General features: G+C 43.6%; 1 protein-coding gene across 1 annotated transcript in view; it reads left to right on the plus strand.

Moving 5' to 3' along the window:
• Positions 1 to 746: 746 nt before the first annotated feature.
• The window catches only part of ANKUB1 (ankyrin repeat and ubiquitin domain containing 1), a 39,804-nt gene continuing 17,325 nt past the window's right edge, over positions 747 to 23,225 (plus strand). The window contains exons 1-3 of the mRNA XM_049867496.1: positions 747 to 862; positions 2,589 to 2,732; positions 11,899 to 12,115. Coding sequence (XP_049723453.1) covers positions 773 to 862; positions 2,589 to 2,732; positions 11,899 to 12,115 — 451 coding nt within the window. The 5' untranslated portion in view covers positions 747 to 772. The remainder of the gene's footprint in view (positions 863 to 2,588; positions 2,733 to 11,898; positions 12,116 to 23,225) is intronic.

Consider the following 23,225-nt stretch of genomic DNA (forward strand, 5'->3'; position numbering starts at 1 on the left):
AACACTAAGGGAGGCTGAAGGACTTAACAATGGTCAATTGTTCTAGGTAGCATAAAGGCAAGGGCCAAAAAGAAGTACCAGCTGTATTACGTTGGTATTCAGCAGATTCTATTATGCAGGGATGGGAAGGGAAAGCCACAGTCATTTGCCTACACATTCATCTCCTTGGTGCAAGTGGGTATTGTTCTGTACCCCGTGGCAGGATTAGAAATACCGCTGGGAAACCAGTATACAGAGTTGTTACGGAAACCAGAATGCTTCAGCTCAGTTATTTACAGAGAACTTTCAGGGTTACCACATTCAATAAAATCAACTCAGTTTTGTGTCACCCGGTACCACTGCATCTGATCAAATACCTATTTCGAAAAGTCCTTCGATTAGCTGTACTTGATTGAATAGACTCAAGTCACTCAGTGGTGGGCACATCACAAAAGTGTAATTTCTCTGTGGCATTCTTGTGCTACATGTTTGAACCTTGTTTGCACTTGCCTCAACCAGTATCAAGTTTGCTGGTTTCCGTGATATAGGAACAAGGTGGCTGTTGGTTGACTCCTGCCTTATGCAAAGAAACGTTTGCTACAACAGAGCTCCTGCTGTCCATGTTGCTGGACGCTGTGATACTGCTGGACTTGTCTCCTCACATGCTTTCACTTCACCTTTGGCAGTGACTGTGACAGCGTCTCTGGCTGTCATTTTCGTCCTTGAATTGGAATATTTCCATCTATCCATCAGCACCTTTGAAAAAAGAATTTTTTGAGAAGGCAATCCCAAAATGAGGATTTTCATAGCCTTTGAGGGATCTTTTGAGCCATTTGATGTTTCTCCAGATGAAACTGTGGAGGCTGTCAAGCTGATGATAAAGGTACGTAAAATTTGTCTCTGAACCAATGAGTTGTGTATTAATTTTAACTATGTAGCAGAGTTAAAAATGTACACGGGGTAGTGATACTATCGGATCTATTATTATGAGTCGAAAATTGACTGGACAGCACCTAACAACAACAACAACAGGGAACTAAAACTCTTTGAAAATATAATTATCTGCTTACACGATAGCTTGATATGAAAATAGAAAGTATGAAGGTATTGGACAGGAAAGCAAACCAAGCCAGTGCATTCTCAGGAAAAATAAAAAAAAAGTTTCACTTCTCTTTGGGGAACTGGTAAGTGGTGCACGGGCCAGGCAGTATTACTGCAATTTTTCATCAAAGAACAAAAATAGGACACTAACTGTGGGCTATACAAGTAGAGTGTGTCTGTCTTCAGATCTATGCCTTTCTTGGTGAGCGAGCAATTATAAAGAGTGACAGAGGACTTCAGAGAGTTTCTGGGCCACTTCTTTGTTGCCTCAGGAGAAGCTGAAGCCCAGAGAGGTTGACCATTGCATCGAGATCACAGAGTCAGAATAAGAAACAATTTAAGCACAGTATCTTCCTTATAAATGTCTTGTAAATATTCACTCTAACATGGGGAATTAGCCAAATATTTGGGTCTTGACCACAAAATCGCATTTAATGTGGAGACAGCCATTTCTGTTTGCTAAGGAGCATTCATGGAAGCATAAAAAACCAAAAACCAAACTCACTGCCGTTGAGTCGATTCTGACTCACAGTGACCCTATAGGACAGAGCAGAACTGCCCCACAGGGTTTCCAAGGAGCGCCTGGCAGATTCGAACTGCGACCTTTTGGTTAGCAGCTGTAGCTCTTAACCACTATACCACCAGGGTTTCCCATGGAAGCACAGTTACGTGATATTCAGTAAGTTACTGTGGTGGCTGAAATCTAGACCTCCTACCCCAGGGCATCTCCACCTTTAGGTGCCACAGACATCATTGTTAGTCCAGTGAAGCCTATGGACTCCTCAGAATGTCTTTAAGTGCACAAAATAAAATACACAGGATGAAAAGCAAGCCAGTTATATTGAAACACAATTTGCAAATACTAAAAAACAAATGTGTGATAGAGCAACACATGGGCTTCATCGTTAACACGTTAGCTAACAAATTCTAGCAGAATGTCTGATAACTGTTACTGCAAAGCGATGATCAGTATACACAGTATTTAATGAGATGTCAGCAGCAACTGTAACGTGATATGAAAATATCTGTGATTTCTATCGGTGACAGAGACATAGGCATGACTGACTACTGCTACTTTGATTTGTCGCCTGTGTGCATAACTGAAGGAAAATCTCCATTTCATTTAGAGTTAATAAAAAATAAAAATGTAATTTTCCCCCACCTAAAGTGATTTTGGGGAGGTCTCTAGACTTCCAAGTGAAGAGCCCTTGTCTAATACTTCTTCCCCTCTGTCACAAAAAAATTACACTCAGTGAAAAAATGTGAAAGACAAGGGATTATATCATTGGTCTAGTAATGCTGGAAACCCATTGCTATCGATTCCAACTCATAGCGACCCTATGGGACAGAGTAGAACTGCCCATTCAGGGTTTCCAAGGAGTGGCTGGTAAATTCAAACTGTCGACCTTCTGGTTATCGGCCAAGCTCTTAACCACTGTGCCACCAGGGCTCCAGTGTAGTAATGTAGAGATGTAGTGTTTTCATCATACGCTATTTTGATTTTTAAGGATTATTTCCACATTCCTCTCTCTGAAGACAAGCAAGGCAGGCGGTATCTGGAGTTGATGTATGCTGGAGCAGCCCTAAAAGACAGCTGGAGTATTGCTGATGTTGGGGTATCTTTTTGTTCAACTCTCAAATGCTTTGTGAAGGTATGGTGATCAGAATAGCATTTGTCTAAGCTGTCTGCCTCATTTTGAACTGTTTCAGATAATTTAACCAAAGTAATTTCCTAACTTAGAAAGGGGTTTTCCCTTCTTCCCTTTTGTCTTCTATTTGCATGCCTGGTGCTGTGCAAGATCTGTGCTGTAAGGGGAAGTAGGGGTGGAGACTATAATGGGTTTCCCTCTTTTTCCTTTTCTCCTGCCTCTGGACCTTTGGCCTCTAGATGCCTGCCTCATCCAGTCATCACAGAGCTTACCACAAGCAACGCTGGGACAAAGTCAGAGGATGGATCTATAGTGTAGGTGTGAGGGAAAAAGGACTTGGTCACTTGCAGGGGCCCACGATGACTAGGGCCAGAGGAGTGAGGAAGGGGAAGAATTCTCAGGAACAGTGTGAATGGAAGGATAGCTTCTGCATCCAAAGCCTGCCAGAGTAACAACTCATGCAATACGTGTACACACAATGTCACTGTTGTTAGGTGCCGTGGAGTCAGTTCTGACTCATAGCAACCCCGTAGGACAGAGTAGAACTGCTCCATAGGGTTTCCCAAGAGTGCCTGGTGGATTCAAACTGCCGACCTTTTGGTTAGTAGCCGAGCTCTTTACCACTATGCCACCAGGGCTCTGTACATACAATGGAGATAACCTTTCCCACTGCTAAGCCAGTTGCCATAGATTTGACTCCAACTCGTGGTGACCCCTTGTGAGTCAGAGTAGAACTGTGCTCCACTGAGTATTCCATGGCTGATTTTTTTGGAAGTAGATCGCCAAGCCTTTCTTCTGAGATACCAGAACTCCAACTTTCAACCTTTTGGTTAGGCAGCTGGGCTTGTTAACAGTTTACACCACCCAGGGACTCCTAAAGAACTTTAAACCCATTGACGACGAGTAGATTCCGACTCACAGCAACCCTATAGAACAGAGTAGAGCTGCCCCGTAGGGTTTGCTTGGAGGCAGTAGTATAAACTGATTACCCACATTTGAGCTGGATGGAGGAATCTGATTAAATCATGGCTATTCAGGGATGTAGATAGTGTGTTACTAGTACGAAGAGTACAGGGTGCTTTTATTTAACTAAGGACTGACTCTGGTTTTATTATTATTATTATTTAAATACTTTAAACTTTAGTTAGACTAAGTACTACATTCACACAGTACTCAAATTCGAAAGGAACAAATGGATACACAGAAAAAATCTCCCTCCTACCTCTGACCCCGTTTCCGACCCTAGAGGAAAATTTTAATCACAGTTTTACTTACAAAAATATTTCACAGATTCTGCAGATAAAAGATACTCTCTCATAGTGATGCAAGCTGCCTCTTCACTTAACTCTAACATTTCCCTGAAGCTCTAAACATCTACTGGCAAGAATGAGTGGGTACCAACTGCATGCACGTAATACCACCACCAACAAATGGCAAGAATAGAACGTAGAGGTGAAAGGGTTTATTTAATAGCGAGGGCAGAATGTGAGTCACGGAATTGGGCAATGCAGCGCGTTTAATGAAAAACTCTGAAGTTCATGGAACTCATCCTGATCTTAACCACCACACTTTTCAGTAGACTGACACGTAGAGAATTTCTTATCACTGGTTTTGGGAAGGAAAAGAATATCTTGGATCTGAAGGAAAGAGTTATCTGCAAAGCCCTGGTTTTCATCCTGACTTAAAAAAACACACTGCCATCGAGTCGACTCTGACTTATAGTGACCCTATAGGACAGAGTAGAACTGCCCCATAGAGTTTCCAAGGAGCACCTGCTATATTCTAACCGCTGACCTTTTGGTTAGCAGCCATAGCTCTTAAACACTACGCCACCAGGGTTTCCAAGGAGTGGCTGGTGGATTCAAACTGCTGACCTTTTGGTTAGCAGCTGAGCTCTTAACCACTGTGCCACCAGGGCTCCTGTTGGCCATATGTTGTTGTTAGGTGCTGTAGAGTAGGTTCCAACTCCTAGCAACCCTATAGGATAGAGTAGAACTGCCCCATAGGTTTCCAAGGAGCGGCTGGTTGGTTTGAACTGCTGGCCTTTTTGGTTAGCAGCGGAGCACTTAATCACTATGCCACCTGGGATCCTCACTTAGTTCCTAGTTATTATTGTTGTTGTTGTTAGGTGCTGTCAAGTCAGATTCCACTTATAGTGACCCCATGTGACAGAGTAGAACTGCTCCATAGAGTTTTCTAGGCTGTAATCTTTATAGGTCTTCTCTCCCACGGTGGGTTCAAACCACCTACCTTTTGGTTAGCAACCAACCGCTTAACCATTGGGACATCAGGGCTCCTTTAGTTCCTGTTTAGATTAGATAAGTTAGGCAGATTCCAAAAGTCCACGTGATTTACTGTATATGTGCAACAACAGCCCAAACGACAAAACACTTGTCATGAGAATATCCCACGCCTCAGAGAATGCACTCATACTGGTTCTCTGCTGTTTGATCTACTTCAGGTACAAAACATACAAAATAACACAGGCTGCTTTCTAGGTCATGCTACTGTTTCATTGCTTAATTCAATAAATGCAAATACAAGTAGTACGTTTCCTTTTGGACTGGTCATAATGTTACTCTATGCAAGTTGGTTCTGTCTTCTGAGAATTCAAGAAAGCTGGAGTCTCTAAATTTGTTTTGCTAAAATTGAGGAATATCATGATGTGAACCAAAAACTTTTGCAAAGTTTAAAAGCTTGGTAAAGAAAGTAATTATTCTTTTTAGAAAGGCGTCAGTAAGTAAAAACCCACTGCCATCGTGTTGATTCTGACTCATAGTGACCCTATAGGACAGAGTAGAACTTCCCCATAGAGTTTCCAAGGAGCACCTGGCGGGCTCGAACCGCCAACCTCTTGGTTAGCAGCCATAGCACGTAACCACTATGCCACCAGAGTTTCCATCAGTAAGTAAGTACCATGAATAAATCCAAACTATTTGATACTGTTATTGTGCTTATATATTTGCATGGGTTACCAAGTATTGCTCATGTAAAAATAGGGGAAGACATTAGATGGATGAAGAGGTGATCTACCCTTTAATACGTTTCTTTAATAGTCAAGACATTTCCTAGTTTCTGTGCATATCACACTTCCTCCCTTAATGATAATGCAAACACATTCGGAAAAGTGATTGCGAGGGGACTTTAGGATAGTGGAGAAAGGACATTGCATTAACTTTTCCCTTCTTGGAGAAGAACTACTGTATAAGCCACAGGAAATACTTTCTATGGCGTGTACCTCCAGTAGGCAGCCCTGCCCATCCATCGTTGATGCTGTTCAGTTCCCTTTGTTCCCGTAAACCATGGCATGAAGCACATTGCAAAGCCTTAGGTTACCGGCGGATGTGCAGAGGTGCTGTAGCATTTACCTCCTTCATTCTAACCTGTGTGGTTGTGGAAACTGTGCTTTGAGTCTTGTTCACTGTTGTCACCCTGTGCCTAGATAGCACCTGGCACATAGTAGGCTATCTATAAATATGTGGTGAATGAATGCATAGATAAAGGCCGTGAAGAGCAAAATATGAAAATCAGCAAGACGGTACATAATTGTTGTCAGAAATTTCATAGAAAGGTATTGAAACTGCGTGGGAGCTTCAGAACTACAGCACTTGACTGGCGTCAGAATGACTGGTCTAGGCCTGTACTCCGACTCCACCTTAGCTTTCGCTGATTTCCCTGCAACCATTAACGTTTAGACAGACTTAAGGGCGTAACGAAGGAAAAATTTTTCTCTGTGGTTAAACTAAAGATATGGAAAGAATGTTCCTAAGGGAGGGTCTTGATCCAAGACCCTTATCAGAAATCCCCTCAGCAGCCCTCAGGAAATTTTGCCCAAAACAAGTTATTTTTGACAGAATGTTCTCAGAAAGAATGTCTTATGCTTACCTTTTGATCACCCTTAGTCACGTGTTTCTACAATTTAGGAAACTCGCCAATCCAAATAGCCCACATACGTGTTTCCAACCAATAGCTACTAAGCACTTCTCCCCCCGCATCCTAGCCACCCCCACCATGCTTTGTGTTTTCCTGCCTCCTGATTCTTGATTTTATCTCATGAATATGCCTTTGTGACTCCACCAGTGTTTGGTTTCACTTTGTGAGATCAGATGTGTCCCTGGTTCAAACTGTTTTGAGTCTTCAATAAATTGCTTTGCTTTTATTTTAACAGAGTACACGTTCTTACTCTTAGACAAGACACATTTCAGGAATTAGATTCCCTCCTTCCTGGGTCCTTACTCCTCCTTCTTTACCTTCAGGACAAGATGCTCCTCAGAATTCTTGCCCTTTTCCCTATCCAATATCAGAATTCTTAGTTGCAAATAGCAGAAACAAAGCCTTGAAAATTTAAGCAGAAAATAAACATACTGAAAGGCCACCAAATAGATCACACTCCTGCCAGGAAGATCGGAGATCCAGGCTTGGAGATTATGCAGCCAGAAATGACATCTAAATCATGCCCTAGATCTAGTCTAGACAGATCACCCCTTAACCCTCCATGCAGGCACTGGGCCCTGATGTCAGCTCTGTGGCCACGCCAGTGATGCTTCAGAGCTGCCACTCCCAGGAAGGACCTTCTGTGCTTCCTCTTTCTTTGCCTTATTGTTGTTAGTTGCTGTCAATGGATTCTGAGTCATGGCAACCCCATGTGTGCGGAGTAGAACTGCTCCATAGGGTTTCCAAGGCTATGACGTTTTGGAAGCAGATCAACAGGCTTGTCTTCTGAGACTTCTCTGGGTGGATTCAAACCACCAGCCTTTTGGCTAGTAGTCAAGAGCTCAGCCGTTTGCCCCACTCCGGGACTCCTCTGCCTTACTGGTCCTGAATTCAAAGTGCGGTAGAAAGTAGGCCTGATTGGCAGCACCCTGGTCATACATCCGTGCCTACTGCAAAGGGGGCTGAGAAGCAACTACCTAGCTTGCAGGTTGTGACTTCTAAAGTATAAGGTGGGTTTAGCCTCTCTAAGACCCCTTTGGTTTCTCTGCCTCCTACTATAACTACATTTCCACCAACCAAGGGCTGGAGTAAAAACTAGTTCATCCCTCTGACATTCTCAGAATGTTATGAGAGGTGTTTTATGATGACAGATTGTGTTAGTTGGGTACCACAGCATGGATGTCTATCAGACAAGTTGGAGAGGTTTGTACTATATTGGTAGGTCTAAAGGTAACTCAAAATGATGGATAATTTAGCTTTCAAAGGGCACTGTTTAAGTGTAACCACTCAAATCCAGGAGACACCTACGTGAATTTATATTTTCAATATATTTTTATATGTGAAAATATACATAAAAACGTATGAAAATATGTTTCTTTAAAATTTACATCTTATACATGAAAACACGTTTCTAAAAAACGGCAATCTTTTCTAAGATAAGCCGTCAAGAAAAGTATGTAAAAATATGGTGAAGAAAGGTGTTTCCATACTGTTTTAGACCCCAGACATAGCTTCTCCACAATGAAACCAAAACCCATCGCCGTCGAGTCAATTTCCCACTCATAGCGACCCTATAGGACAGAGTAGAACTGCCCCATTGAGTTTTCTCCAGAATGACCACCCGACAAATGTTGACGCTTATGAAGACATATAGGACAGAGCAGAACTGGCCCATAGGGTTTTCTCCAGAATGACCACCCTATGAGTGTTGGAATTTATGAAGATATCTCTACCAGAGCTCTCTCAGTTCAACAAAAACAAACATCATTTCCCCTTTTTGTCTGCTCTGCAATAGTTGGGGCAAGTTTCTGCTCATTTGGTGCTAGAAATCCAATCTGCAAAATACAAAAAAGCAGAACTTATGAAAAAGTACAGCAGTGTTCAAAACTCAAATCAACTTGTTCCCTTTCAGTCTGTTTTTCTTTAGCTTTCCCTATTGCATTGTTAGTGTGCGTGGTGTATTTATGTAGTTCCTTTGTTAGGAGCCCTGGCGGCGCAGTGATAAAAGTGCTTGGCTGCTAATCAAAAGGTGGGTGGTTCAAATCCACCAGCTGCTCTGCAGGAGAAAGATGTGACAGTCTGCTTCTGTAAAGGTTTAACAGCCTTGGAAGCGCTATGGGGCAGTTCTACTCTGTCCTATAGGGTCGCTGTGAGTCGAAATCTACTCGATGGCATTGGGTTTGCCCTTGTTATTTAAAGACAATAATGGAATTATTTCCAGGAAATATACCCATGTTTGTTTTTATTGAAAAGAAAGACACTATACTTGAAAATGAATTTTTTAAATTATCTCCAACCATGTTTCTCATGGTTGGTTTGTAAAAGGAAACATCTGATTTTACATATGTCCAACAATGATTTGTGTATGGTGTTGTTTAATGAATAGCATTTGAATTCCTTCCCTATGACTGACCAGCAATCCCCAATTCGAAGTATCTGGGGAGGGATATCATATAGATAGATGGCTTCTTTTATGTGAATGAGTCGCCGTTAATCAGCATCTATCTGTTCCCTTTCTATACAACCAATGTGAAGAACTGTCCCCACATGGTGTGACTCATTAGAACTTAAAATGGGTCTTCCCTCCCTCAACAGTAATGTTTATAAAAAGGCACATATGCGGAGTGAAAGCAGTGCCCTGAGAGCGATGTTCGAGATACATTACAGACTTGGTGGGGTTTTTATGTTCGCCCAGGAAGCCACTCACCTTTATTTATTTATATGGTACAAAGTTTCTGGGTGCTAAAAATATAAACAGAGCCTGTAGATATTAATTTTCTTGATATTTAAGAACCTGGCTTCATTTATAATTAATATTTTCCTCCTTACACTTTTGATATTCCCCTAAAGATTGACAGGTATTTGTCATTCTTCCTTGCTATTACTTGTTCCAGAGTCAGTTATACGTATATTTAGGTTAGGATACTTCTGAACTGCCCCATAGAGTTTCCAAGGAGCCGTTGGTGGGTTCCAACTGCCGACCTTTCGGTTAGCAGCGGCAGCTCTTAACCACTGCACCACCAGGGTTCCTTTATAGATGTAGAAACGTTTATTCATATTCTAAGATCTTTTTCTAAAACTTATTTCTCTAACATAATATAATAACAAGTTAGCTGTTGAGAGGACTTGGGCTTTTGCTGTTTCGTTTACATGTTATTCATTTAATTATAAATAACATAAATTAGTATCCTACCCCATATCATGGACACCCTGGTGGCATAGTGGTTAGGTGCTAGGGCTGCTAACCAAAAGGTCAGCATTTTAAATCCACCAGGTACTCCTTGGAAACTCTGTGGGGCAGTTCTACTCTGTCCTATACAGTAGCTACGAGATGGAATCGACTTGACAGCAACAGGTTTGGTTTTGGTTTATCCCATATCATAGGACTTAAGAAATTTTTCACTTTACCACTTATTTTAATAAAGCAAATAATCTTTTTTTTTTTTTAGGTGGGATTTAACTATTTTCAACATTAATAGCAATCTCTTAAAATGCTGACTTCTATTCATAATGGTACTTTTATACAAACAGCCCACTACTACCTATTCTCTTAGGAATTTCTGCCTGACTAGAAGTATTGCTTGAATTTGCTTAGGCAGACACTTGCCTCATGGAGCAGGAGCATGATGGGAGGGAAACGGTGAATCTCATGTCCTCTTAATTTGGTCCAGTGGGTTTATGAAAAGCCATCGAGAAAAATTGGCCTAAGCACTTTTGGCACGCAGAACCAACAGCTCAGTTTGCTGGGCTGGCTTCCTGCTCAGCAGGAGAGGGCCACAGCTCCTCCATGTGATTAGATCTGATTTTAATGAAATGGGACCTCGACCAAACTCTTGCAGCTTTTCAATTTCATCAGAGATCTGCATGTTGATTAGATTACGACAGTGTGTTATCTTGGAGGAGAGGAATAAATTTAATCTATTAGAAAGCTTGCAGCAGGGAGGAACCAGAGACAAATTCTGATGGGAGATAAGAAGGCAGAGCAGATGGGGTGGAGGGAGGAGATGAGGGCAATGACCCCTGGAGCAGCCACGAGGAATCTAGAGGCCAGTTGCCAGCTTCTCAATTTTGCTTAACCCACCCGTTGCAGTCCAGTTGATTCCAACTCATAGCAACCTCGTGTGTGTCAGAGTAGAACTGTGCTCCACAGAGTTTTCAATGACTGATTTTTCAGAAGTAGATTGCCAGGCCTTTCTTCCGAGGAGCCTCTAGGTGGAATTGAACTGCTGACCTTATGGTTAGCACCCGAGTGTGATGACCGTTGGCATCACTCGGAGACTCCCAGTTTTGCTGGAGGCCCCTCTTCAGTCCTGCGTTCCCGGAGTACTCTTTAGCAGGCAGCATGGTCCACTCCCATCTGCCAAACTAGCAACTGGGCGTTGAAGAAAAACATTATTAAACTGAATTCACTAAAAAGAAAGCAAGCTCAGTTCCATTTTTTTTTTAGAAAAGTGAAAATGTAATAATATTTCCCTCTCCCTTCCTCCCCCTCCTGCCTTGTTTTTCCTATTTACTGTGCGCACAGTTCTGGTGCGTTGGGTTTGGTTTTTTTTTTTTAGTTCTGGTTTGCTTTGATTTAACTGTTGTTAACAGGAGGATTAGTATTTTCCCCACACTTTCTGTCTTAATTCTACCTTCAGACATCTCGGTTCCACTTGCAAAATAAAAGGAACAAAGAAAACTTTTTTTTTCTTATTTAGTACTTCCCATTTTAAATAGCAAAAGTAAATACACGCAGTTACAAAAAAAAGAAGTCAAACAGTACATACCATGAAAAGTGTAAAGTGAGACTCGAAACACCTCTCTCACCCTGGACTCAGGTCTACTCCCCAAGGATGACCTCTCAGAAAGGACTTTTAAAAGTTGACTTCTGGTTTAGATTTCACAGCATTTCTGAATTAAATCACAGCAAAATGGAGCTATTGTTCTAAACTAAGGCCTCTGAAAAAGCACGGTGTGGATATAAATTAGAAATACTTCTCTGACATGTCTGAGTCTGTAGACTGAGAAGTAAGAAGCCAAGTCTTGTACACTATTCAAAGCAGGAGGGCTCCTTCACAGCCTCAGGATGGAAGAGCAAGACTCAGACAAGTCAGACAGCTTTCAGGAAAGCAAAGGCCCTCATCCCGTGTTGTGGGAGCTAGAGGCACTCAAAGCCACCCTCTAAAATGTGTCTGACTCATCCCTACCTCCCGACAGGCTCATTCCTGAGTTCCCTCCTTTTCTTTCCTCTTAGGAAGAAGACAAGCCAGCTCTCTATGTGTTCAATGCTGTAACACAAGAGACAATGCCGATAATGGAGAACATCTCTCTTCTTGGCAAAAAAGTGTCTGATCTGAGAACACTGCTGACTCTGAGATGTGGCTTCCCCGTGAGTGTCTACTGCCTCCGGACCCCTCAGGGACTGGAGATGTACGACTGTAACACCCTCAGGGACTACCAGACAGAAATCGGTACTGCCCAGCACTTTTGGTATCAGTTGCAACTCAGCACTGGGGTTCTCTGATAAAGAATTTTCCAATTTTTCAAGAGAAGATAGAAATCTGGATTTTTATTTTCAATCTGTTAATTTTATTTACTTATGTATTTTTAAATAGTTAACACATTTACATGGTTCAAATAACCAGAAGTACAAAAGGAGGCGTAGTGGTAAGCCTCCTTACCTCTCCTGGCCTCCAGACACCAAACTCCCCTCCCCAGCAAACCTCAAAATACCAAACCCCTGGCCATCAAGTTGATTCTGCCTCACAGCAACCCTATGGGACAGAGCAGAACTGCCCCACAGGGTTTCCAAGGAGCGGCTGGTGGATTTGAACTGCCAACCTTTTGGTTAGCAGCCGTAGCCCTTAACCAAATCACCAGGGCACCTTTCTGGGTGACTACGGTTCAACAGGAGACCTGGTGATGCAGTGGTTAAGGGCTACGGCTGCTAACCAAAAGGTCAGCAGTTCAAAACCACCAGCCACTACTTGGAAACCCTATGGGGCAGTTCTACTCTGTCCTATAGGGTTGCTATGAGTCGGAATTGATTCGATGGCAACGTGTAGGTAGGTAGTCACCCAGAGCTAGGTCAGAGTTCACATGTTAGAAGGACACCTTCTTTCAGACTGCCAAATAGGCAGACACCAGCCCCTGCTGGCTCTCACTGCCCCTGTGGGCTCATTAATTTGCTGGAAAAACTCACAGAATTCACAGAGAGTACACCACACTTATGGCTACAGCTTTATTACAATCAAAAAGGATACAAATGAAGAGATGCAGAGGGTGAGGCCTGAGAGTGGTCTCAGCCCAGAGCATCCATGTCTGAAAGAGGGACATGCTGCCCTCTTTCTGTGCATGGTCACCAACCAGGAAGCTTATCTGAGCCTTAGGGTTCTGGGAACTCTTCAGCCTCCATAGATGGCCATTATAATTACATCATGCCTCATGAGACTTAGTCAGCAATGAGCCCCCAGGTGGTCCCCTTGATCTGGTCAGCCCTCACTCATTAGCCTCAGGTGTTGACCTGGCTTGAAAGAACTGAGAACGAAGTCCAAATTGCTTTCTGCAAGGTGATCCCACAAGTCCCAGCAAGACTCAGACTAGTCTTTTTGTTTTCTCTTTCCAGATATATTTTAAGCATACACAGATGCATATTTTCTTTTTTTCTCTTTTTAACAGAAGTGGTAGTGTATGACCCAAAGCGTTTTGAACCTTGCCTGATGCCATCTCTTTTTAAAATAGTATTGATTAAAAAAAAAAAAAGTTGATTATATTTAATAAAATCCTTTTAAACAGTCTGAGGCCAATACCATACAGGCCAAACAACTACCTCAGTCGGATAGCACCCACCCACCCTGATGAACAGATTGCAACATCTCTTTAAATACTGGACTTCCGGGTTGTGTCTGCTGTAGCCAGGTGGTATTCAGACCAACTCAGAGGCCTGTCGGATTTGTTTTAACCATACTGGAAAATGGTTCGAACTTTGCAGAGACTTTCTTGAGGTGAATGAGTCCTTGAGGGCAAATAGCACACCCTGGGGTAATGTTGTACTGTGTGCACTTCCATTGCGGTGGAGTCTGACCTCTCACACAGGGCTTTGTTGGTATCCTGGAATTACATAGTTTTGTTTTTTATAACTTCTGAATTTCCATGTATTGCTCCTCCGCCTGGCTATTTCATTTGTTTACCATTATCCTCTCATGTTATCTAGATGGAGGCTCTCAAACCTTGATGCCACCACTGTTTTTGATCCGAGGATGACTCTTAGGATTTGTCTCCAGAGCACCTGGCTGTGAAGTACATGCCTGCTCTGCATGCTTGCTGGGGGCTCAGCTGTGCCTGGAATGTGGGGGTGGCTTACACCACACCACAAAGGCTACAGTGCCGTGTGTCCCCCAGCATCTTATAATCTAGTTCTTTAATGAAACCCCAGAGGATAAATAAGAAAACCCTGAGTGGCTGTTCTTCTGGTCTGTGCATTTCAGAGCTGGAAGAGAATTTAGAACTGGCTTGGCTCAATCCTGGCTTTTACGGATTTGAAAAAAGCAAAAATGTTCCGAATGGTTACATGGTTAGCTCGGGGTATGTCGCAGACATCAATCCCCTGAGAATGGGAACTTGAAGGACTGAGGCATAGAACCGGGGTTTTCAGAGGAAAATTAGGGGCTCGAGCATAACCAGGGTAGACTGCTTTGGCCACCATGAAAACACGGCCTTAGAGGAAAAGCAAGGAAAAAGGACCTCAAAGTAACAGGAAAAATCCATTGCCATGGAGTCGATTCAAACTCATAGCAACCCTGTAGGACAGAGCAGCACTGCCCCTAGGGTTTCCAACGAGCGGCCAGTGGATTCGAATTGCCAGGTTTGTAGCCCAGCTCTTAACCACTGCGCTACCAGGGCTCCAAAGGGACACGGCTCCTTGGCATACTTCACGCCTTTGACTAAAGCTTATGTAGCATTCCTTAAGTAGCCAGTCCACCCTTTTCGTTTTCAAGTGGAGGGCAAAAGAATCTGTGGCTAGCCTTTCTTCCAGGTTCTCTCTTTTCCCTAGCTGTCCCCCTTCTTGGGAGTTGAACTCTGACCCCTTCTCCAAAGGCAGTGGAAGATCAGAAGATGTTAGAGAAGCGGTCAAGTTCAGGCTGGGACTAAAAGATTTAAGTAGCTCAGTTAGTTAGTCATTGAGCACGCTAGCTCACTCTGAACTATCCTGAGCTGCTCTGCCCTCTGGGAGTTCACAGTGAAGTGGTAGAAAGGAAGCATGCAACATACTCAGCTATATTGGGTATAATCTAATAAGCCAGCTCAGTGTAGGCGGCAGGGCTCAAGGGAAGGCTTTCTGGAGAATGTAAGGTTGAGCACAAAAAGTTGTGGGAATATGGACCATCTGAGAGGAGGAGGGGCAGACATTCCAGACTTCCAGTACAGGAGAAAAGGATAAGCCACAGATTCATAGACATGAGTGCCACCAGGGGAGGGAGAGACTGGAGGAGACTGCTCTGAGTGAAGTAGAGGAGGCTCGCTGAGACCCATGGGACTCAGAGCTGAGGTCAGATTGATGAGAGGCTTGGGGCTGAGGCCACAGAACTCAGTCTTGGTATGGTATACAACTAGGAACCACATACGTTCTAGAATAGCAGAAGATGAACCTGGGAGTGAGCAGTATGAAGGATAGATGAGAGAGAGGAGCCGAATGAGGAGACGGCGGGAAGAGTGATTCACTAAATGGCACTCTTGAGAATTCGGATATTAAATGAGGGCCTGAATTCAAGCGGTGTCGCTAACAGTGAAAACTTAGAAATAAGAGACAGGATGTCATACTGGATCACGCTTAAGGAGACAGAAACCCCAGAACTCTGACCCTAGGATAGTAGCGGTGTCATTAACAAAACGGGGAAATTGAGAAAAGGCACTTGGGCTTTGAGGCCTATGCTTTAGATGTGAAGAAACTCAGAGACTAAGTTTTTCCCCACCAAAGGTTACTCATCTAGTTAGTGGCCAAGCTGTGAGTACAGCTGAGGCCTTCTAATTCTCCTCCACCATAAACCTGACACTTGGTCAGCAGATTCTTCTGTAAGCGTCTTGCACACAGAAGTGGGAGTGAAGCCAGGTGAGAAGTGCGTTGCTTAGAGAGTTAGTGTAGAGAGGGCTGTAGATGGTCACAGGCCGGTGCTCAGGACACACCGTGGTCAGGGCAAGGAGACAGAAGACGAGTAAGAAAAGGAGACGCCGAAAGTTGTCAGAGAGAGGAGAACTGGGACTTTACTGTCATAGATGATGAAGAGATATTTTTCAGGATGCTGGTGAAAGGCCAAAGACGATGTGTGAGAAAAAGCTTTTATCTGGCTTAAAGGTTACTGAGGAGCTCAGAGAGAACAGATTTGATGAAGTGGATGGAGACAGAAGGATTACAGGGATTAAGAAAAAACCGAGTCCTAAAATCCAGAACGGCTCCAGGGTCCCTCTACCAGCCATTAGGCTCAAGGCAGCCTTCTGTGGGATATTGATTCCTTTTATAGATGAGGAAACTGAGGCTCAGAAAGTTGAGTGACTTGTTCAAAGAAAAAACACCAAAACCAAACCCGTTGCCATCGAGTCAACTCCCACTCATAGCGACCATGCAGGACAGAGCAGAACTGCCCCACGGGGTGTCCGAGGAGCACCTGGTGGACATGAACTGCCAACCTTTTGGTCAGCAGCCAAGCTGTTAACCACTGAGCCACCAGGGCTCCTAAATATACTACAGATCAAGTTCCTCCTTCTAATTAATGGTAATTACACGCTCAGGATTGCGTTCTTTCCAATCGTGTGTACTGCCTACCCAGTATATTTTTATTGCGGCCTACTTTAATTGGTGCCCTTTAAGTTTTGATCAATGTTTTATTTTATTTATTTTTTTTCCCTGCCAGGGGAAGCCCAAAAAAGAAACTGTGGCCCCACTCAGGAAGAGAAAGCCCAACACAGATGGGCAGAGATTCACCCTAGGGTACGGATGAGGAACCTTGAGCCTTGAAAAACAGTGAACATGTAGCAAAAGGTTGGAAATAGTTGCCTAGAATAGGCACTGTTGCTTGTGCCTGCTGTTGTGTGTGTGACCCATGGTAGATGGGTGTGCAAGTAAAAAGTGAACAGACCCAGATTTTGTACAACTTACAAAATTTTGGTGATCCTCTTTAAAAAAAAAAAAACACAGAGTCCAAAATTAAGAGTAGAGCATTAGAAGGGGCTCATGTAGAAAGGAGCCCTTCAAACTTCCCATAAACCCATTGCCGTCGAGTCGATTCCAACTCATAGCGGCCCTATAGGACAGAGTAGAACTGCCCAACGGGGTTTCCAAGGAGTGCCTGGTGGATTTGAACTGCTGATCTTTTGGTTAGCAGCCATAGCTCTTAACCACTATGCCACCAGGGTTCCCCCTTGAAGCTTAAGTCTCAATCATTTTACTTTAATCTTAATAATAACTGTTGTATTTCCTGGAGCAACATAGTTTTTTCAAGTAGATTTCTATTTTCCAGTAGAATTTCTAAGTTTTTGAAGGAATTTAATGTGCAACAAAAAAAAGCATTACAAATCAACAGGGGTGGGAGGATTATCCAATAAATGGTGCTGATTAAGTTTCTTAGAAATTAACTGGATCTTCAAAAATTGAGCATAAAGAGGAAAACTGTTCATTGCTACCTTTGTTTTTGAGAAATTAGGACTGCTTCATTGTAAGGAACTGAAATTGGTAGTTATAGAACTGGTAACATTTACTACCAGACATGGAATTAAAGCAAAATAAAACACCTGGCTTGATGGAGGTGCTTCACTCCTGATAAGAAAGAATTTAAGTTAGATAGTCTTCTGTAGCCTTCTATATAAGGAGCCTGGGGGGTGCAAGTGGTTTGCAATGGACTACTAACCTGAAGAATAGGCAGTTCAAACCCACCCTGTGGTCTACAGAAAAAAGGCTTGGCAAGCTACTTCCATAAATATTACAGCCAAGAAAATCCTATGGAGCAGTTCTAGTCTGTAACATATGGGGTTGCCATGAGTTGGGGGCCAACTTGATGGCAGCTAACAACAGCAACGGTAGACTTTTTTTAGCTTTCAGAATCAGGGCTCAGTCAGAAATGGACAGATTGAGCTAGGAAGAGCTGAGGCCCTGAGTCTAGGCAACTACCTCAAAAAACAACAACCGAATTGCTGTTCAGTTGATTCCAACAGCCAACCTTCAGGTTAGCAATGAAGTACAAACCACTTGCACCACCCACCTAGGTAATGGCAGATGGATCAGGAAGAACCCATCCATAAACAATTACCTGGGGGACATTGTTGTTGAGAGTAGCTTTAAATAAATCCTGCTGGTGGGAGACCTGGATTAGTCCAGTCAGTTAGCAACCAGAAATTGGCAAAGTCAAATAAGGCAGTGGGTGAGCTTCAGACAGATCCAGCAGGCTTCTGATGAGGGAGGAAGGGATGGAGGGATGGAGGGAGGGAGGGAGGGAGGGATGGGTGGATGGGTGGATGGGTGGATGGGTGGATGGGTGGGTGTGTGGGTGGGTGGATGGGTGGATGGGTGGATGGATGGGTGGATGGGTGGATGGGTGGATGGGTGGATGGGTGGATGGGTGGATGGGTGGATGGGTGGATGGGTGGATGGGTGGATGGGTGGATGGGTGGATGGGTGGATGGGTGGATGGGTGGATGGGTGGATGACACAAGAGGTAGGAAAATAGACAAGCTGGTTGTTGACACCGGAGGCTCTGAAAATATGTAACAGAAAAGAGAATGAAGTTCAGAGTAGGTACTTCAGTTTCAGGGAAACTCAGAGAACAGAGATAAGATATCAATCCAAAGCCCAAAAGGTACGGTAAGATATCAAGACTCTGGGATATAATCAGGAGGGGGCTTGGTCAGGAGGAATAAGTTACTAGAACAAGAACAACATCTAAGCAGGATGAACAGGAATGCCAGCTTCCTACCAAGCCCCTGAGCTACTGGCCTACAATCTTAACAAATCCCCTCCTACTGGAATTAGGGTTGATTCCTGGACCTGGGGCCAGGCTAATCCTTCCAACGGAGGCTGTGTGGCCTCAGCTCTGGAGGAGAAAGGAAGCTGGGGCCCCACACCAGACTGTAGCTTTTCCATGCTCGTCTGTGAGAAATGTTCACAATAAACTAAAAACACAGTAAATAATTTAAGCTAGGAGGTGAAATCATTGCACTTGGAGCAGTGTTTAAAGTCTTTTATTTCCAGTGCTACTCGTGGGAGTTAAAGATTTTATAAGAAAGTTCAAGTCCAAAAAGAAGCTTTAGAGAAAGTAAGTCTATTGTATCAACTATGATCCATAATTTGGAAAGTGTTTTTCAAGGCATTTCTACAGAATAGCTGCAGAAGTGCTAATTGTTCTCTACAGATTAAGTCCATAATTCTCCTGCAAGGAGAGTGAACTCTCTCAGCTAAGGCCAGATTGGTCAGGATCAAGGCAGCTTAGTGGAATGAGGCCAGTAATGCAGCTCAGGGTTTGTGGGTAAACAGGCATGGGAAATACGAATCAATTCACAAAGGAGAGCAAGGCCAAGGTCAAAAGTCCAAAACTAGAGTAAGGAGTAGTGAGGGAAGAGTTCCATTTCAAGTTCACAGGTTATAATGTAGAACATTCAGAAAGGAAGGGACCAATTCCAGCAGGGAGAACGTATATTGGTGTAATGTGCATGTGTCTGCCTGTGGAGACAAGGCACGAAGAGAAAGAACAGAAAGAAAAGTGAAAAGAAACCGAAAGGGGAGATTTTCTAGGCTTTAGAAAGAGTCCTGAAGTCATGAATTCCAAGCTAAATTCTTCTCCGAGCTTGCTGAGTAACCTCAGGCAATTCACACACCTCTCTGGACCTCAGTTTCCTCTCCTGTATAACAGGGCAGCTGAATGGGCTGGTCTTTGAGGATCTTTTTTATCTTCAGCGTTCTGTGATTCTAAGACTACCGGTGTTGCAAAATCCCAGCTAACAAAGATGAGCATGGCTTAGAAGTTTGTATAGCTCCAAGATCTACTGAGTCCTTTCTCTTCCCCTCCCTCCTTTTCTTCCCTTTCCTTTCCTACTTGCCCTTCTCTCGCTCCCTTTCTCCCTTCCACAACAATTATTTATTATGAACTTACTCCGTGTCTGAACCAGAGGATAGGCATGGATAAGCCAAGTCATGCGCACACTCCAGCTCCTGCTACCAAGGCCATCATATTTTGATTCGAAGTCAGTCAATCCATAGGCTGTCCAATGACGTCAAGGATCACACATTCTTGTTTGGAGAGACAGTATAACACAGAGGATAAAAACAGAAACCAAATTACCTAGGTCTAACCCCTCGTTCCATTACTTACCAGCTATGTAAACCCTGGGCAAGTTACTTAATCTCTTGGTGCCTCAGTTTCCTCAGCTGTCAAGTGGGGATAATAATAGTACTACCCATGACCCAGAGTTGTGATGAGTTTTAAATCAGTTTATTCATGTAAAGTACTTAGAATTGTGCAGAGCGTATAGTAAGCACTTGAAGAATGTTAACTACTATTATTATGAATTATCGGTCCTGTGAATTCAAACTGGAAAATATAGAGCAATGAAGTTGGTTAGCAGCAGGGGCAGGAATTGAAAGATGTCATGAAGTAAGGTTACCAAAACCAAACCAAACCCATTACAGTCAAGTCGATTCTGACTCATAGCGACCGTACAGGACAGGATAGAATTGCCCCTGTAGGGTCTCCAAGGAGCAGCTGGTGGATTCGAACTGCCGGCCATGCAGTTAAGCAGCCACATGCTTAACCACTGCGTAGGTTTAGGCCATGACAAACCAATGCTGCGAGCATGCCGAAGTTGTGATGGGACAGAAACTATAAGGAGAGGTGGCCTGTCAGTAGAAAGAGGAGAAGATGCACAAAGAGATGCAGAGGGAGTGAGAGAAAGGTCCTGGGGCCCATGTGTGAGCTAGGGAGTGGACCATATGAGAGTTGCCTTGGTTCCTAACGCACACCAAATCAGATCATCGTCTGTCTATATAATAAACCCCGTTTTCTTGAGGACCTCTTTGCAACCCAAGGGCGTAACTAAAATAGGGCCTACAAGAATGGATAAACCATGATTCTTGGGCTCAGAGAGTTCACTGTTAGTGTTTGTAACCAAGCAGTTCCAAAGCAGTAATGCATGTTCAATAAAGAAGAGAGTTAGTGTATACCATGAGAGCCCAGAGAAGCAGTTCCTTAGCCTATTTGGAGGGGTGAAAGGGGGATATAGTCAAGGAGGACCTTTTGGAGGAGGTGATGCTAGGGTTCCATCATAAATGACTGGTAGAAGGCTATGGGAAAGGAGTCAGAAGCTTTCAGACAGAAAGGACACCAGGCAAGAAAAAGCCTGGTGTACACAGAGAAGAGCGGGTCAGCTAGCAGACAGCTAAGTGATCGGGTAGGTAGTATGTGACCAGAAAGCGTTTAGGGAGTGAGGCAGAACTTCATTCAACAAAAATTTACTGAACATTTGCTATGAGCTAGGCTTGTTCGGGTAAGCAGGAACAGAGCCATGAGTAAGAGTGGCAAGGTCTCTACCTTCTCAGAGCTTGCATTTCAGTGGGAGATACAAGCACCATCAGGTTCTAAATATCTAGAACAAAATATCTAAACTATGTCATTTCAAACAGAGTAAGAACTTTGAAGAAAAGGAAAGCAGGAGGCTGGAACAGAAAGCGATGTGGTCGGGGTGAGGAGGCTACTTTAGGCGGTTGGTCGGCAAAGGAGAAGACGTTTTAGCAGACACCTGTATACAGAGAGGGGGTGGCTGTTGGAAGCTTCTTGTAAAAGATCTAGGTGAGAGGTAATCTAGGCCTGAAGGAGGGCTGTACTGATTGAGATGGAGGCAAGGAAACAGAGTTCCTAAATGTTTCTGGGCTAAGCTTGCCAGGCCTGAGCAATTGTTTAGACGAAGGGCGTGGGGAAAAGGAGGGGGGAAGAACCACTCCCCCATTTCTAGCTTTAAAAAAAAAGCAAGCCTATTGCTATTGAGTCAATTCCGACTCATAGTGACCCTATAGGACAGAGTAGAACTACTGCATAGGGTTTCCAAGGAGCACCTGGTGGATTTGAACTGCTGAGCTTTTGGTTAGCAGCCATAACTCAACTACCCCATAGTGTGTCCAAGGAGCGCCTAGTGGATTTGAACTGCTGACCTTTTGGTTAGCGGCCATAGCTCTTAACCACTATGCCACCAGGGTTTCCATTTCTAGCTTAGGTAGCAAGAATACAAGAGGAAAAGCAGGTGGGGGTTAAAGATGACAAGTTGTTTTGTAGAATGACGGGGTTGTAGCACAATCACTCAGATGTCAATATCCCCAGCAAGGGGAGCTGGGTTGGAACAGAGGACTGGGCCAGGGATTTAGATTTGGAAGTGAATGACACATTGCTGGTGAATGAAGTCATTAGTGTCACTGAGGCTGCCAGATAGTCAGCCAACCAGTGTGTGTGTGTGTGTTTTTTTTTTTAATTGTGCTTTAGGTGAAAGTTTACAGCTCACGTTAGTTTCTCATACAAAAATTTATACACATATAATGTGACAGCACACTCCTCCTTTCCACCCTGGATTTCCATTCAACCAGCTCCTGTCCCTTTCTGCCTTCTCATCTCGCCTCCGGACAGGAGCTGCCCATTTAGTCTCGTGTACCTAAAAAAAAAAAATTTTTTTTTTTATCTACTTGAGCTAAGAAGCACTCTCTTCACAAGTATCATTCTTTGTCTTATAGTCCAGTCTAATCTTTGTCTGAGGAGTTGGCTTCAGGAATCGATTTAGTTCTGGATTAAGAGAGAGTACGGGGGCCATGTCTTCTGGGATTCCTCCAGTCTCAGTCAGACCATTAAGTCTAGTCTTTTTACTAGAGTTTGAGTTCTGCACCCCAGTTTTCTCCTGCTCCACCAGGGACTTCCTGTTGTGTTCCCTGTCAGGGCGGTCATTGGCAGACGCTGGGCACCATCTAGTTCTTCTGGTCTCAGGCTGATGGAGTCTCTGGTTTAAGTGGTCCCTTTTGCCTCTTGGACTTATTTTCCTGTGTCTTTGATGTTCTTCATTTTTCTTGGCTCCAGGTGGGTTGGGATAACGAGTGTGTATTGAGCACTACTGAGTGCTAGGCTGTCTCCTGAAGCCTAAAGAAGGTTGCTTTTTAGTGGAGGAATGCAAAAAATATTCCCAAACAAGTCCATTGATTTTTGGTACTGATGGTAGGGGCTATACAGAAGTTAAAATGAGGTCTTGGGATAAAGGGTACTAGAGGGGTGGTGGTAGTGGTACAGATTGCTTCAGCAATAGTGGCCAAGGGGTGGTCCTCCATGAGGACATGGCATTTAAATTGAAAGCTGAATCGTGAGAAGGACACGTTGTTATTGTTGTTGTTACCTGTCTTCAAGTCAGCCCCAACACATAGTGATCCCATGCAAAATGGGATCATTTGCTGATTTTTGCAAGTAAATTGCCAGGCCTTGCTTTCTAGTATGTCTTAGTCTGGAAGCTCTGCTGAAACCTGTTCAGCATCATAGCAACACGTAAGCCTCCACTCACAGATGGGTGGGGTCT

The sequence above is a fragment of the Elephas maximus genome, chromosome 23 (assembly GCF_024166365.1).
Source record: "Elephas maximus indicus isolate mEleMax1 chromosome 23, mEleMax1 primary haplotype, whole genome shotgun sequence".
Classification (NCBI taxonomy): Eukaryota; Metazoa; Chordata; class Mammalia; order Proboscidea; family Elephantidae; genus Elephas; species Elephas maximus.